Here is a 17042-nt window from a genome sequence, read left to right as displayed (position 1 = left end):
AGGTACCTCGAGGCCCGCTCTACGATATTGGAGGAACATCCGTCAATAAGGTACGTCTTCATCTCTCGTCACTTGGTGAGGTGTCCCAGAGGAGGAAGTGGTCTGGAGTAGACGAGGCCATTGTGTGTACGCAGTATGTGTTTGCTCCTCAATCCCCCGCCAGTGATTCATCACACGCGTTTCGCGTCCTGAAGCGCGCCAGACGACCGGATCAAGACCAGCGAGGTGCTCAAGGAGTCGCGACGTCACGGAGATGCATCGGCGACGTGAATCATGCGTGACTCCACTGATGGACCCCGGGGGACCACAATCTGGTGAATCTGCAAAGGCGAGATGCTGCACTCCCACATCCTCGCATTGAATCCGTATGGTGTAGCGAATGGAGGTGTGCTTGCTCTCTTTCCTCTTCCTACTTTACCGGCCTTACCTAATGTACGGATACCTGGATACTTACCAAGGTCGGCTGAGCTAAGAAATTCCTCCGTAGCTGCGTTTCCCATCTCAACCCGGCAAGTGGATCCCCCGCCGTCGTTGTCGTCGGCGTCGTCTCCTCACCTTCTGGAAAAACTCGGCCACCGCGAAAGCCGGAAGGAAGGAACCTGCCATGCCTGTGCACGCCTGGAAAGAATGGAAGGTGGGAAGAGGTCGGGTGGGCACCTGGCGACAATGGGAAACGCGATGGCGCCGTTTGAAAAGTGGAGCATACACTTAAACGACCCGTTAATGGACCGACGCCGTCCCCGTCATGAACCAATCGTCCAAGTGAGGCGAGCGGATTCCGCTACCAAGACGCGAACGAAACTTGCGACATCCACTGTTCACTCTCGATTGCTGTGAATCCCAAGTCCACTCTACTGCGTACGACTACCTCACCAACCAAAACTTGAACGGCCCTTGGCCAGATCGGTCCCCTATTGTCAGGTCAGCTCGGCTCTCTGTCAGTGGTTACTGGGAGAGAAACCCCTCGATGAGAACATCACCTACACGACAGCCGCGGATACCTGACCATGCCTCCGCCGTGCCTGAGGTACTTCGACTCTAGTCAACCCAAGTCCACGCCGAGGTCAGCAACCATGGGAGCTGGAGCCGAGCGCCGACTTCTCATACGCCGTCTCCCCTCGTTACCTCTCACGCGTTCCTGACGATGGAGCCCAACCTATGGCCTAGACCTGGCCAACTTCGGCCGACGACCCCTTCATCGTCTGAACGACTCCGGGTATACGACTTACAGCTTCAGACCGCCAAACCCGCCATTGGATGTGCTGCGTACGGTGTGCGACACACCTCTCTTCGACGGCATCCCATCCCAATACGCCCGACGCCCGCATCGTGCCTGTCACTTTCGACTCGGATTGTCCACACGGAAAGCTCCCCTGTCTCTTCAACATTGATCGCGTTGCCTCATCGTGCTTCTCATGCGCCTTGCATGAACAAGAGTCTCACATAGCCGTCATCTTGTTCCCCGGCCACGACCACAGCCCTTCATTTCCCAGAATGCCCACCGCCTCGCCCTTCTCTCCTGCCAAGTTCTTATTCTTGGAAGCCGGCGCGGCTGACATCGGAATCGTACCCAAACGTATGTTTTTGCCCGACCCAGCCTATCGGATCGAGATCACTTGCTCCTCTATCCTAAGACTCAGAAGAGCCTCTTCCATCGTATCCCTCCTCTTGGTGTGCCAAAGGGTGCTTCGGCAGGCAAGGAAGTCGTCTTACGGCAAGGGTGGTCATTTTCAAGCCGTTTGCCCTTTACCCAAGCACTTGGATAAGGCTTCATCTGGCGATTGTGGCTTACAAGTGAAGCCATGTGAGCCAGCCACCATTGACCAGGCTTTCAGCAAACATCCTGGAAAGGGTTGACCGCAGCCGATATACAATGATACCAGGAACTTTTTTTTCTTAACCGAGAAACTTGATTCAATTTTGTACCAGGTCTACGGCTGCCGACGAGAAGGAATATCTCATACAGCCACTCTTGGGACGGTTTCCTGACAGGGCTGACCCCAGCGGGGCATTTACGCTTCAGAGCACCCCTGTTCCCTGGATTTCTGGCTTAGATCCAAGACTGCCTCTCCGAATTAGCATCCCGGTGAGGATCCCCGGTCTCACTTCGCATTGAGAGCAATGGGTTCCCAGTGCAACATAGCGGCCAGTGTCGCGGACTAGCAAATTAATGACCAAGAACCTACGCGTCCTCTTCGATGATCGAAGAGTATGGAACAACTGGTCGTCCTTCTCGCGAAATCTCTTCAATTTGAGTCATAGACACATCCATCTCTGCCACCAGTTTTATTCTTTGTCGGTGAGCCCCAACCGGCAGCTTAAGCTTCTCATCCCCGGGATCCACTCCGGAGCTACCGTCAGAGTCTCTCCCTTGCCCTTCCAGCTTCAAAGTCGGAGATTGAGCATTAAGCGACGGATCCGACCCCCGTCGCTTGCCATGATGCGATGCCGCGGTCCACAGCTTTCGTTTCACTCTCCCGACGTCATTCCAGTATCCTGGGCCATCGGCTGTCTTTCATCCTCGCTGTTTCTTTCGTTCTGCGCCAGAAGAGAAATCACCAGAGTTGATGCGCAAGGTACTGCCCTATACCAGAAGCTTTGATAGAGCTGTATCCTGGCATTTCAACCTCCGGAGCTTGGATCATTCGGTTCCAGATTCCCTTTCATGCACACGCCCAGGGTTCCCGCCGTGTTGCAAACAAGTGACTTGAGACTGGTGGATTCGAGAGAGCTGCCGGAATCTCTCCCCGTCCACAAATTTGGGACGCCTCCATGGCGGTGAACAGAGGCCGTGCAGGCCACCATCCCACGCACGGCTATCATCCCGCTTTGTATATGGAAATCTTCAGAAGCAAAAACTTCGTCTCTAGAGCAATGACTCTTTGGAAATGAAAACTCTGCGCTCTGGGCGCCAGACGCAGTCAGAAGGTCATCCTATCAGTTGTCACGATGTTCTTGAAGAAAGGGTCCCGCAGGCTGCAGCAGCAATGCCTATCGCACTCCTTCAACCACCTCACTCTGTCACTTCTCAACTAACCTCCACACGCAAGCGGAAAGTTTATGGCGCATCGCAGAAACCCGCAGCGCATGCGTTATCGAGGTGGCCCCCAAACGGATCCAAGCGATCAAGATCCTGTGCTGCGACAGGCCGAATCGTTCACTGGCACCTCGGACCCTCCTTCAGTTTATACGATCGTCAAGACTCTCCGTCTGTCCGTTGCAGAGTCGGTCGCAAGACTCCGTCACCGAATTTTTGCCTATTGTCCATCACTAAGCAAAACCCAGGTTCCCCAACCTTGCGCACTGGTCTGCTTGCTTGCTTGTGTGCGCGAAACAGGGAACTGGGATCTCGTCTTAGGGTTCAAGTCCAGATGAGCGACAATGAGCCAACCCGGGAGTAAAGTTGGAACAAACTCTCAGCTCGGTTGACTTTACCCAGCCACTTCCATCATCTTCCTCGTCCCCTCCAGCCCCGAAGCTCCTGTTGGTTCTGCGGAAGTTCGAGATGTTGACTCATCGCTCCCTGCCCGAAGGGTTGGGCATGGTTGCTTCTTTCGTCCCACTTTTATCGTCCAGTCGTGCCTGGCAGACGCCTCCATCCCAGGTTGGCGGTGAAGCGTCCCCTTCCCGCTCCTTTTCGCTTCCTGCATATCCGGATTCGGACCCCTTGCTTGTACCGCCGCCGGGGGTGGGAGGTGATTGACATTTGGGACATTGAAAGACTAAAAACAGAATTGGTTCATTTCACAGTACTTTGGGGGGAGTTTCGCTGGCTCTTGAGGGGGAGCCACTCATCTGTACGTTTGACGGATATTCTGAAACGGAGCTACAGGATGCCTGTTGCATACACGCAAGCTTGCGCCGCACGCCGCACGCGGCGGGTAACTAGGTTTCCGGGCTGTCGTTCCCTTTGATTCACTGTGTAATATCTCTTAAGCTGCAGAGACACGGGATAATCTCCACTAGGTCAGTCATACGACTGAGACTCTGGGACAGTCACGGGCAACGATTTGTTCCCTCTTTGCGTCTCTCTGCCTGTCTCTCGGGCCACCGGGTGAGGCGGTCGATGGAGTCTTCTAAAATTAAAGGGATACGGAAGTTCGGTGCTTGGCGGCGGCGGTGACAGCCGTGAATACGTAGATGCGGATACTATTGCTGAGCTGTATTGCGATGACTCTTCTTTCGAACTTGGAAGAAGGGAATCGAGAAGGTTTGAGAATGTGTACGGAAGTATTCAGTATCACTCTCGCGTCTAGTAGACTGCTGTTGGCCAACTCGCAGTATCAGTACCGCGCGGGATGTGAATACCAATAAATTGATGATTCCAAATGGCGCCCATTGACGGGCAAGGGTTAAGAATATGAACAGAAGGGGGACGCTAGTAAGCCCAGTAGATCCCGGACTTTGCCTGAACAATGACGAAATTCCCGTCGGGGTCATGGAAGTTGGAAACACCTCCTTGACGTGAACTAGAAGGTGCGGGAGAAGGTTCGAAGCACAGCAGGTGCCAGTATCGGGTCGGCGCGCGCGAGAGGAAGAGAACCTCTGTGCGTTGTGGTTTGGCTAGACCTCCGGTTGATTGAAGTGCCGTGTTGGGTATTTTTAATTAGTTTGGGGGTTTCTGGGGGAAGGGGGTTAAAGCACATGGCGAGGTTTTGTGTCGTTGTGTCAGGATTTTCTATTCTATCATGGGGGAGCTTGTCGGAGGTTGAGATGATTGTGTATAACTTCTTGATTCCATGATCTGTGTGGGAGGACTATGTGGTCTTTGTCTCTGCTTAAGCTAGAGACACTGAGCTTGGTTGTAAAACCTGTCAGCTATTGAAGTCCCCGTTTCCCCCTCAGTTGTAAAATTGCATGGTTGTTCATAGAATATAAGGGATCTGGATATGAGTCATCGCTTTCGATTTGGCTGCTGTTGGCATGTTGCGGTACTATCCTCTTTGCCGACGTGAGAACAGACTATGTCAAAGCTATCTAGGTTTCCTTCGTTCCCGAGAGTTTTGTATACTCGGATGTCATGTAATAGAATTCTGTCTGCGTAAGCTCGTCGTCTGTGTGCGGATAGAGATCAGACGTCCGGAGCACTCTCTCTATATATATGTCGTCCGAACTTCAGACTTTTCAATCCCATAAACTCTGTAAATATGACATTGAGTAACTCGTTGATACGGACCGTCAATCTGGCGGGACGCGGATCCGGAACCGAGAGAGAAAGTGTAGTTGGCTTTCCGGTATGTTCTCAGTAACCTGTACTATGTGCTGGGTTGGGGCTTTGGTTCGAGTTCACGGAGGTATGGCGGGATAGCCTTGGAGAAATAGATACCAGCATCGGCTATCTTGTGCGTAGTACTACATAATTGAAAAAAGAACGATATGAATCTCATAGATCAAATGCTTCCTGGAATCTACATCGTGATAGCGTGCACATCGTGTCGAAGCCAGGATATCTATCCCTCTCAGAACAAAGCTTGAATACCTTCCAAATTCCCTCTTCACTTCTACTGTAACTTTTTCCGAAGCTCAGAAAGGAAGTCATGCCGAAGCCCAAAGTCTTCAAATGAGGTGTACAGATGGAAGACTGGGTGAGAAAGCCACCTCAGGTCCATCGTGGACTTGTACCATCGGTTTGAACTTTGAGGATGGCTTTGCCATCTAAAATACTTGGCAACACATTCTTAGCAGGAGGTTTGGCCGATGGGGGCAAGAGTAATTCCCACCAAACGCTTCTCAGTCCCCAGATATCCTGTTGTTGGAGGAGAAGAGGCTTGCTTAGTAGTAAGATGACTCGTTTGGGTTACCGTCGTGAAAACGGTATCATCGTCTGATGCTGATATGTAGGTTCCGTCACATTCTGTTCATTCACACTGGTCTTTCTTCCCCGCAGTTGACAAACAGACGTCTGATTGTCTCACGAGTCAAGCTCCACGAAAAGGACTCGACTACCATGTAGAAAGTAGGTTTATCTGTAAGCTTCAGTCTTTCTGAAGAGACATCGGATTGAAGTAGATGGACATGTAAGCTTGTGGATTCTCTCAGCTTTGACTTTCGAGCACGATAGAAAGAAAATGTCAGATATCCTACGCTAAGCTTCTTCGATATCGTCATCGAGTTTCTTCGGCTTTCTATTTTCGAAGAGCCTCATATGATAGAGTCGTGAGTAGGCACACATGGATCATTCAGTCTCCCAAATGGGCCAGACTGCTTACGCCTCTAATTAGTAGTCTACCGCTCGATTGACCTCAAATTTGAATCTCAGTAAATTTTGCCCTAGGCCTTCTACTTGAGAGGACATCACAGGGACGAGGAATAAAAAAATTGAAACTCATGAAGGATCCCGGAGGTAGTACCTACGCAAGCCGCCTCTTGGAGTCCTAACATGGGGGAGCGGGCCTGAAGGTGATCTAGACATACCAATATCCCGACTGCTCTGGATGGGATTTTATACAGATTGAGAAATTCTTTAGGTCTAGTGACTAGACGCTTCGCGAAGAGCAGGCATGCTCTGGTTGATACATTCTTCATGTATAATCCTTTAAATCCATGTGGATGTCGACGGACGAGCCAGAAGCCTCTTCGTCGGGCGTGAAGTAGATTTCAATGATACTCAGGACGACTCTCATTAAGGCTGTTTACGTACTTATATGTGAGAGGTCCACACACTCATGGAGACAGACTCACTACTCCATGTAGGCTCAAGGAGTCAACAGTGTGATGTTAATGAGCCATTTGCAGTCATGCTTTCGAATACGCCTAGTTGATTCACGGAAGGTCCGATCTGAGATCAAGTAGCTAGCCATCCAATCATCACTCGGTCAGTCAGGCTCAATGGAGCAAAGCAGGCAAGCATCCTTCTGTCAAGTCAAGTGTGATTTGTGTATGGAATCGTCGTCTACGAATAATTCCTCTTCCCTCCTCATGGCCGTTCCCCTGTGAGACGATTTGGCCGCCTCTCTTACGGGGTGTCTCAAGACCTTGCTTGGCCTCATAGCAAATCCGAAAACTCCAACATACAGCCCGTTTCTTTCTCTTTTCTCCCCGGGACTGCTGCAAATGCAATGCGTGCGTACGTGTGAAAAATGCGTTTCCTTATTGTTGTCGTGTTTGGCTCTGGAGGCCCCATTTGCTTCTTTTCCAGCCTTGACGAGCAAAGATTCCGGTGGTAAGAGCGCCGGCTACCCCCTAACCAGATGAGTCCAAAACGTTCCAAAAGACTCAAGCTTTCCAGAACTCAGGAATAGCCGAAAGACACAATGAAGCCGGCCATCATCTGTGGAGGTTCGGTGCCTCTAGCTGCCGTGCCTGGCTCGTCGCCGAAAGAAGTCTATCAAACGCCGGCAAGTTGCATCAGGCGCTCGCCAGCGCGGAGATTGGCATACTCGTAAGCCTTGGACTCGGGTGGAAAGGTGCCGTTGGCAGCCCAAAGGTCGATTAGCGGCTGCATGGGCTCGAGCTCATGAGGCTTGAGCATGTCGAGAGCAGTAGCGGTCAGGATGAAGTGGCTGAAGCAACTGTTGAGGGACTTCTCGAGGTTGAGGTGGTAGAAAGGCTCTGTGAAATGAGCCCAGTAGAGGTGAGAGTAGACGCGGAACATCTGGCGGAAGATGGTTTGGCAGACGTCAATGAAATTCTGCGGGAAACCTGATCGCTTGCCGATCCAGTCGGGCTCACCAGGGTTTGTGAGCTGTGAGAGGGGCGTGGTGGTGATGTTTGCGTTGTGCGCATACGAGACGCCCGAGGGGTCGGTCGGGAAGATGTTGGTGTCGTCAATCTTGCCTGAGATCCATCTCTGCATAAGAGTCATGTATTCGGCGGCAGGAAGCTCGACAGGCTCCCGACGGCTGTTAAGCCAAGTGAATGAGTGGTTCCTGAGAATTATTAGCTTGTGACAGGAAGAAGTGTCGGCGAACCTTACGCTCCGGCGGACATCCTGGGACACGTAGTGCCGTTGCAGATCGTCGAGCCATCTTCCTCCTTCTCGTGGAGAACACGAACGAAGTTCCAGAGGTTGCGGTAGTGCTCAACCACTGCGAAGAATCAGTAACCAGAGGTGTAGGAGTAAAAGTGGCTACGTACCTTGATGCGCGATCCACTCGCCCTGTTCGACCGTCTTGGGTCTCGCACTCAGAGTCATAAAGTTGCCCTTGACGATATGCTTGCCATAGTTGGAGTTCAGCCAGATGGGCATAGGCCGTGGCAGATGGTAGGAGCCGAGAAGGCCGTCGCCGTCGGACAAGCCACCCTGGTCGTCCATGCCAATGGAGTGGGCGAGCGAAGGAGAGTTGGGCAGAGGCGGGACTTTCGGAGCCAAGTTGGTGGATGACTGGCTTCCCTGAGAAACGGTCGGTGACGTAGGCTGACCAGCGGTTGAGGACGTTGGAGACTTGTTCGAGCCCGGCGGTTTGGCGGCTTGGCCCCGGAAGCGGGCGTTGCTATTCATCGGAGTCTGATTAGTCGATGGTATCTCACGACTGATAGAAGCACTGCAAAGCATAGAAAAATGTCCAGCAGGATAATGAACCCAACCACCAGACCAGGTACCCGAGGGAACCAGGCCATAAGGGTTTGCACCAGCCATGTTGTTTCTTGCTGAGTGAGACACAGCATCAGGGACTTCTGAGGGCTTCTTTTGGTAATGGAAGGGATGTCTGTCTGAGACCTGTGCCAACTAGGCCACAAGGCAGAGCTGGTGTTCTGAGAAGATGTTTTGGGAGTGTGGTTGTTTGACGAGTGTTTGTGTTTGATGAGATTTCTTGGAAGGAAAAGAGTTCAGGCTTGTTTTTGATTTTTGAAGTGTCGTGGCTCCTGGCAAGTAGGCTCATATTGCCCCGCTTGAGTGACAACAATGATATCCTGCCCTTGAGGGCCCGTTGCCGATGGAAATGGCCATGTCAGATAGATCATGTGCGTGAGACCCAGTCTAAGAAAGACGACGATCCGGGGATAGTGGAGCAGTGAAGGACTCAGATATATCTTGCAGTGACTTCTTTGTCGTAGAGGCGATGAAGTAACGCGAGGCTTCCGTCCTGGTCCAAGAAGCAATCGATTTTCTTCCTTTTCGAGATCCCTTTAGGACCCCCTCAAACAAAACATGCGTACGTTGAACGGCTTCCAGCCCAGCTCAGCTCACTTGACTGTTGGGCAAATGACTTCGGTACGATATGTCGACAGAAAATCATGACATTCCAGTTGTCGACGAGATCTCATGGCTATAGCCTCCTTTGTCTCCATTGCATGCGTGCTGTGTTTGCTGTCTCAATGTTGGCGGTTTCGAGTGTGGTTGGGTCCTTGCTGCCACCTGTCTCTCTCTTCCTTTCGAAGTTGAAGGTGCATTCTGCAGCCGAGCTGAAAAATTGGCAAAGGATGATACTGAGGCCGAAGGTAACCTGAGCATTCAGTCCCCGCTGATGCCTCACATGTTTCTGCTGTGATGGATGATCCCAAGCCTGGCATTTGGCCATGGCAGCAATGTCACACACAGCCGAGGTAGGTTATCCGATAGCCCCTCCTCATCAAAAGAACAAGTAGCCATCAGAAGTTCCCCAACTGTGCTGCTTGAATCCCCAGGGCTGGTTCGCCTCTTGATCTCGGATGTTTTGGCAATGCCTTCATGTGTGATAATGCACCCCATGTCTCGGCGGGTGATGGCCGGGCCGTGTTGCATGTACCAAAGTATGGGCTGCCGCGGCACTAGCCGAGGAACCAAACTTCACAGCTGTCTGCTGTGCAGCCACCGTAGATCGCCCGCTGGGTTCTCGGTCTTTCCATCATGCAGAGAACAGTGGGGGTAAGGGAGAGCAGAAGAAGCAATTCGCAAAATGGAAAAGGAACAGAATGGACAATGAAAGGCAACTCACATTCCTGAAAAGAGGTTCGACATGGTAGGAGGAGGTACCGCGGTGAGGGGGAATCGGAGGGGGTTATAAAGTTGGGTCGACCGGCGCACCTCCTGGGAAGACTTAAGAGGCTGGGACTATCGAGTTTCAGCTCTGCTGATTCGAGTTCAGTCCGTTTGATAATCGAAAATGATCGGATATCGAGCAAGGAGAGAGGGTTAAGCTGAAAAGGGGCGATTGAAGGTGAGCTTCTTCAGACTACGTTCGCTCCTGCATCCACGAGGAGTAGCGGCATAAGAAGCGCTAGACTTGAAGTGTCACATTAAGCGAGTGCACAGGCCCGATCCCCACAGCAATTGGGTCCGAATGGTCTTGCTCCATCGCCATTGGGCTCACGCTAGAGCAGTTGGGAGGGACGTTTCTCAGCCTCGTGTGGCGCACAAGAGGTTGGGGAGGTGAGCACTGAGCAAGCAGTCGCACAACTTGTACTCTGTAATTTCCTCAAGGGCGATGATATTCTGCCAGCACCTGCCGATATCCTGCCCCCAATTGTGGCTGCAACCGCCCCTGCCTCCGACTACGGAGCCTAGCTGCCCATACCTACCCACTTACTTACCCACTTACTTACCTACTTACCTACCTATTTATAATTACTATTTCGTTAACCTCGCCGTTACTACCACTACTATAGCCGTTAATTAAAGCTATTCTTAACGTTAATATATTATAAAAAGAAAATAATTATAAAATTAACGATCCCTTTATTTATTAGTATATTATTATTTATAATAAATACGGTTATATAAAATACGATTACTTATTTTATAATTAGCGCTTTTTTACTTTATTTAAGGCTAAAATAGTACTTAATAAGGCTATTTATAAACTAATAATTATAATTAAAAATAATAATATTTCGTAAAGTTAACCTACCTAAATAAGCGTTATAAATCCTTAACCTCGTTATAAATTATTATTAATAAATCGTTATTAACTTTTTAAGCGAGTTAATTAAGTAGCTAAGTAGCTAAGTAGCTAGGTAATTAGGCTAATTAGGCTAATTTAATAAAATCGTCGACTTAAGCTAATACGTTAACTTAAGCTAACGCGTTAATTACTATACTTTTTATTAAAATAATTTAAATTAATTACTAACTTCTAATTAGCTTAATCTATTTAAATACTAACTATGCAGAGCCTAGCTTATATATATACCCGAGACCGGCGGTCGTGTGGCGGCCGTAGTTATAGTTAGGGGCAGGATATCGGCAGGTGCTGGCAGAATATCATCGCCCTTCCTCAATAATAGGAGAAACAAGACGAGTTGGAGATATTACAAATTACCTCCACTGAGTCCCCTGAACAAGATCCACTGTAGCTGGAGCATGTGCCGAAGTCCCCGCTCGGCAGTTTTACACGTACAAAGTGGCTTCAAGCACGTGTGGCGGTGCTTCAGCCTCACTCAGGCTTGAACTGACCTCCAGGTGGGTCAGAATTTAGACAGGGATCTTTCAAGCCTCACGCTGCATCTTCCTCTGCGCGCAGGAGGAAAGAAGCTAGATCATCTACCTCTGTGTCAACCACACACGCTCAATTGACCGCCAATTTTCCAATACCGAACACGCTGCATCGCCTATCGCACGAATCAACGCCATCATGTCGGATTCCGAAGAATTGAACGAGCTTCCCGAGGATGAGGAGGAGGAGGATCTCTTCGGCGACGAGCCAGCAGACGATCTTCAGGAAGACAGAAGTCGCGCCGGTAGCATACGCGACGACGCATCCGACCGTGATGAGGGTGATGGCTACGGTAGAGATGACGAGGCCCCTTTGCCGACCGATTATGAGACGAAGGTCATCGAGGCCGTTGAAATGCAACGTCATCGCACTCCCAAGTCGAAAGACCAGAGAGTAAGTCATGGGAAGTTCGATGCACCTGACGTGCCCTGACAATCACCAGTTACGGTCTCTACGCGTCCCCAAGTTCATGAAGATCATTCCCACGATCTACGATCCCGAGACTTTCGAGCCTACCGAGCACGATATTGAAAATGCGAAAGCCGACGTACCCAAGGCCGACATCCGCGTTCGACGACAAGGGAACAAGCTGCAGAGCAACACCATGATTCACAGATGGAGCGACGGTTCTGTGACTATGACGGTCGGAGACGAACATTTTGAAGTCTCTACCAAGGCACTAGCCCCCGGACCTAACGAGCCATACTCTGAGCTTCAGGATGGACACTACTATGCTGCTGCGGCGGAGTTGACCAGCAACTTCCTCATGTTTGTTGGGCATGTCACCGATCAATACATTGTACGGCCCGGAAAGGAAGTGGCGGACGATGCGCTCGCTGCACTCGCCGAGCGCATGGCGTCGATATCGCAAAAGCCTCAGGAGAAGGACATGATCATCAACACCATTCAGGATCCCGAGCTGCGCAAGAGGCAAGCGGAGCAGGCAGAGAAAGAGCGCATGAAGATGCAAAGACGTCGCGAGACTCAGACCGCACGTATGGATGCTACCCGCGGCGGATTCGGTCGCAGTGGAGGCCTCTCCATTGGCGATCTTGAGGGTGGACGACGTGGCGTTGGTTCGCGCAAGAGAGGCATGCCTGGCGCGCCGAAGCAAAAAAGAAGACGTCCCGAGTATGACTCTGACGATGATCTGCCTTCTGGCGCCCGCAGAGGAGACGAATACGACATGGAGGACGACTTCATCGTGGCTAGTGATGACGAGGTCAGCGAGGTTGAACATGACGATGACGATGAGGAGCTCCTTGACGAGGCACCACGATCCAAGAAGCGTCGGGTTTCGGATGACGAAGACGCCGATGGAGATGATGATGACAACATGGAGCCAAGTGGCAGAGGAAGGCGCCGTCACGTTGTCGACGATGACGATTCGGAGTGAGGCGTTGAGAACGAGAAAATATGCTTGACTGCAGATTCAGGCTCGGTGGAGAGGATCAAAGTTTGTACTATACCACGGCATTTTCCTCTATGCAAGCTGCGCGCCGAGAGCGGCGACTACTATTACTACATACAAATTTATACTTGCCATGCGGAAGATGATCGTTTTCAATGTGTCTCGATATCCCGAATGAACCTAATCAGTACATGAGAGTCGCTTCGTGACAATTGTCCTCCGAGTTTTGGCCGTACTGAGACTGGCGCGAACAAGCGGCACGACACGTGCAGCGTTTGAGCTAAATCTTTTGTCATGGCTCTCAGACCGGACCGTTGGTAGCCAATTTGACTTTGTTGGGAGCTGCGCAAGTGGCACATCCGTCACTTACTGTGGCTCAATGATTTAGCGGACTCTACAGCCTGCAACCTGCTCTGATATGATTTTTTTGCTTTTTTCGAAAATGTGAACATCTCTCGGTGCTCACCCGAAATACAAGTACCTCGGGCGAATGACGTGAAGGGCCGTGGAGCATGCCCAGCTCCCTTGCACTGCCAAATTGCAAGCCATTATCACATGTCGAAGCTCTCCGCCAGGGATGAGGCATTGGGGTACTGGGGCGGGCGGCACGCATACCTAGCCAAGGAGCTGACAGAGCTTGCCTGCCCACCCCCAGCTTTATGTACAGCAGCTCGGGAAGCAGCGGCAGCGCAGGTGTGTGGGGTACCTTTGGGGTCTCGTGGTCAACATGAACCATGACATTATCCCACAGTTACACTGGGCAAATACAGCAACCACTCACTGTGGAGGGGATAATCCTGGGGGGATGAGGGGAAGGAAGCTGCTGCAGCCTGCCCCAGATCATCCGGCAGCATCAAAAGGGAAACATTGCAAATGGAAGTTGCTGTGGGAATTCGGCGGCAGATCCGGACCCTGCCTGCTACCCTGCCCTCCGTGCAGCAGGCCGCAAAACATAAGAGAGGTAATGTCCGTAACCCTTTTATTGCCGTGGGCCGAGCCAAACCACAGACACCTGTGACCTACGTGCCTACCTACCTTACCTATCCGCACCGAAACCTCACAGCTGTCTGGCTGTCATCGGCACGGTGGTTCGGGTCGAGTCAACAAGTACCTTTCCTTCTCCAATTTAGCATAGAACGAACTCACGGGCTTCGAGTCAACTCATCGTCCCTCCTCTCCCGCAGCCGCCGGACCGTTCGAAGACACGATTCTACCTTACTCTCGCATCCCTCTCCCTCTCCATCTTAGCGTCCACCATCCGCTCGCCCGCTCGTTCGTTCGACCGCACGCGCGCTTCTTCTTCTACCACTTGGTACTACTACGGCCCTTGGATCTCGATCAATCTTGTCAGAATCTGCGAAAGCCCACCTGCAACACCCAGGCTCGACGTCGCAAACTCACCGTCCTTCTCTCACTCTCTCTTTATCTCTGTATATTTATCCTTCTGCTTGATCTACAACCAAACCTCCCAACCTGTCTTGCCCGTCCAGCCCTCTCCCTAGGAACTGGAATGCAAACACCATCCTAATCAGAGACACGACGCTCGCCTCACACCACCCGCCCATAATGCCATAATTGCCATGAACACCCAATATCACTCGTCACTATCCTCATCAGCATTGCTACCCCCCGCCAGCTTGGGATCCTGCATGGTCTTCACCACCACAGTCGCCGTCGCGCAACCATGGGAGTAGTCGTTGCGCTCTGGCAAGTGGCCGTAGATGTGACACAATTCTGGCAACGGGTACGTATGGTCTTGTAGTTCTCCCCAGGGTATCCGTTGCATTTGCTCTGCTCGTTTGACACGAGCTTGTTCGCAACGGATACCTTAGCTTGATTAGCATGTGCTGCGGCTGACCTCGAATGCGCCCATCAACAGAAACTCCGCGATTGGTACACACGCAAGACCCCCATCGAACTATGGCTCGAACTACTTCGCCATGCCGAAGCCTTCGAAGACTGGGAAGAGGCGGCCCTGCATCTAGATAACCTGCTTGGACTGGACTTGTGGTGAGAAAAGACCCCCATCCAAATCGTGTTAGTGTCTCACAAACACATGCTAAAAGGCTTCATCAACAGGAGGAATAACCCAACGTCCAAGTACTACGATTACCGCCTAATCAACGAGCGCCTCAACTCCCTCATTACTGCGAGAGAAGATGGGAACCTGAACCAACTGGTCAACCTCCTTCGTTCCGGCCTGATTCGCAACTTGGGCAACATCACTGCCCCGACGCTTTACAACCGGTCCTTCGCTGGCACCAAGTATCTAATAGAGGAATACATAACGCAGATTGCTGAAGCGGTCGAGGATATCACCCACTTGCCGACAACGCCCGGGTCTGATCCTCATGGAGCACCTGTCGGACTGACAAACCAGATGAAGCTGGATTTTATCCATGATACAAGGCAGGCTTTCGGTAGGAGTACGCTCGTCCTGCAAGGCGGTGCCATATTCGGAGTATGTCATCTTGGTGTCGTGAAGGCGTTATTTCTTCGAGGTCTCCTGCCGCGGATCATCACCGGAACCGCGACGGGCGCTCTCATTGCCGCATTGGTGGCCATTCACACCGAAGAGGAGCTCCCCAACGTCCTCAAGGGAGAGGGTATTGACCTGTCTGCTTTTTCTGGGAAATCCAAGTCTGAAAAGGGCCCACAAAAGGAGCAGTCCTACGCAACGAGATGGAATACTCTTTTGCGGAGGCTAAAGAGATTCACTCGAGAAGGCTATTTCCTTGACGTCAAAGTGTTAGAGGACTGCGTGCGAGCCAACGTGGGTGACCTAACTTTCGAGGAAGCGTATAATCGGAGCAAGAGGGTGTTGAATATCACCGTTGCAACCGCCGATCAAGGCGGTGTACCAACGCTGCTCAACTACCTGACAGCACCCAACGTGGTGAGTACTTATTTTGTTCTTCAAAAGGAAGCGGCAGCATGCTGACATATACAAGCTTATCTGGACTGCCGCGGTCGCTTCGAATGCTTCCACTGCAACATTGTATGGTCACCGGGAAACCACAGTTCTCTGCAAAGATGCCCATGGCAACATCGTACCATGGGCACCCGCAAACACAATCGACTTCCACCACTGGACTCACGTATCTTATTCGGACCGCGAGTCACCCCTTTTGAGAATTGCCGAGCTGTTCAACGTAAACCACTTCATCGTCAGCCAGGCTCGGCCTTACCTTATTCCGTTCTTGCAGAGCGATATGCATGGCCCATCCCTCATGGAGACGCGTAATAGCACAACGTCCATTACAGCATTCCTAGCTCGTATGGTTGGGTTAGAGCTCAGGCACCGGCTGCGCCAGCTGGACACGTTACGCCTCCTTCCAGCAGGCATCCGGCGCTTCCTCGTCGACGAACAAGTGCCAGGCGCGTCCATGACGTTAGTCCCAGAAGTGACCGCTGGCGACTTTGTGCGCCTGCTCGAGACGCCGACTAGAGAAACGCTGGACTATTGGATATCGAGAGGGGAGCGGAGCGTGTGGCCTGCCGTTGCCGCGCTTCGCATCCGTTGCGCGGTTGAAAACGAGCTAGATAGGTCCTATCAAACCGTCCGAAGGTTGAAGGCGGGCGGGCTCAGGAGAAAGGGCTCAACGGCGGCGGCGGCATCGATGGACAATAATAGCAAGGAACGGAGAGCTAGCAGTCTCGGGGCCGCATATTGACAGCGTCGCCCGCAGGCAGAGTGTGGATCGCGGCTGGTCACAGGAAATGACAAGGGGGCTACAGCTACGATTTGAATAATCCGATATGATCCTGGTGCATGCAACGCCCACGTTGAGTGAAGACGCACGCAAGCTTACCCTCTCTGCGCAAGGCGTTTTGCAGTTGGGGGCGGGCTTATGTCCAGATACAAGCATGTTCTGGTTGGCCGTGGTGGGGCGGACGTGCAAGCTTCGACAAACGATACGGTGTTGTCGAGGGCATGCGGAATGCGCATCGGTAGTGATCGAGGGCAAGATGTTCTCGAAGCCTGCCTCTTTGGGCTGTCGGTCAGGCGTTGGAGGTGGGCTCCGCAAGGTGTAGGAGATGCAGGAGGTTCAGCTCGGCCGGGATGAGGGGAGGAGCGATAGGTGTTCATAGCTTTGTATGACGAAGAGACGCGTCCAGTGACGAGTCTGATGACCCAAATTCACGAGAGCCTTTTTTTTCTTGTTGCTATATCCATATCCTAACTACATGATGCCAAATCTGGAGACCGACGGGTGTGCACCTGATGAACCTACATGAAAAAGCAACAAGCATGAGCAAGGAGCGGGATCGTGAAC

At 51.7% G+C, this 17042-nt stretch overlaps 3 protein-coding genes across 3 annotated transcripts; 2 read left to right on the top strand and 1 right to left on the bottom strand.

Moving 5' to 3' along the window:
* Positions 1 to 7327: 7327 nt before the first annotated feature.
* Positions 7328 to 8578, bottom strand: CTAM01_00440 (Mob1/phocein family protein; the record flags this gene model as incomplete). Its single annotated transcript, XM_060516492.1, has 3 exons — positions 7328 to 7868; positions 7916 to 8027; positions 8077 to 8578. 3 exons carry the CDS (start codon positions 8576 to 8578, stop codon positions 7328 to 7330), a joined length of 1155 nt encoding a protein of 384 aa, XP_060389118.1.
* Positions 8579 to 11492: 2914 nt separating this feature from the next.
* On the top strand, positions 11493 to 12750 carry CTAM01_00439 (uncharacterized protein; the record flags this gene model as incomplete). The annotated part of the gene is made up of 2 exons (XM_060516491.1): positions 11493 to 11747; positions 11797 to 12750. The coding sequence occupies 2 exons, from the start codon at positions 11493 to 11495 to the stop codon at positions 12748 to 12750; spliced, it is 1209 nt and encodes a 402-aa protein (XP_060389117.1).
* Positions 12751 to 14449: 1699 nt separating this feature from the next.
* CTAM01_00438 (patatin-like phospholipase) lies at positions 14450 to 16439 on the top strand (the record flags this gene model as incomplete). Its single annotated transcript, XM_060516490.1, has 4 exons — positions 14450 to 14509; positions 14645 to 14775; positions 14845 to 15661; positions 15717 to 16439. The coding sequence occupies 4 exons, from the start codon at positions 14450 to 14452 to the stop codon at positions 16437 to 16439; spliced, it is 1731 nt and encodes a 576-aa protein (XP_060389116.1).
* Between the last annotated feature and the right edge of the window lie 603 nt (positions 16440 to 17042).

The sequence above is a fragment of the Colletotrichum tamarilloi genome, assembly GCF_030869305.1.
Source record: "Colletotrichum tamarilloi strain Tom-12 chromosome Unknown Scaffold_1.1, whole genome shotgun sequence".
Classification (NCBI taxonomy): Eukaryota; Fungi; Ascomycota; class Sordariomycetes; order Glomerellales; family Glomerellaceae; genus Colletotrichum; species Colletotrichum tamarilloi.
Note: the sequence above shows the minus strand (reverse complement) of the source record. Positions and strands in the feature narration are given on the sequence as shown.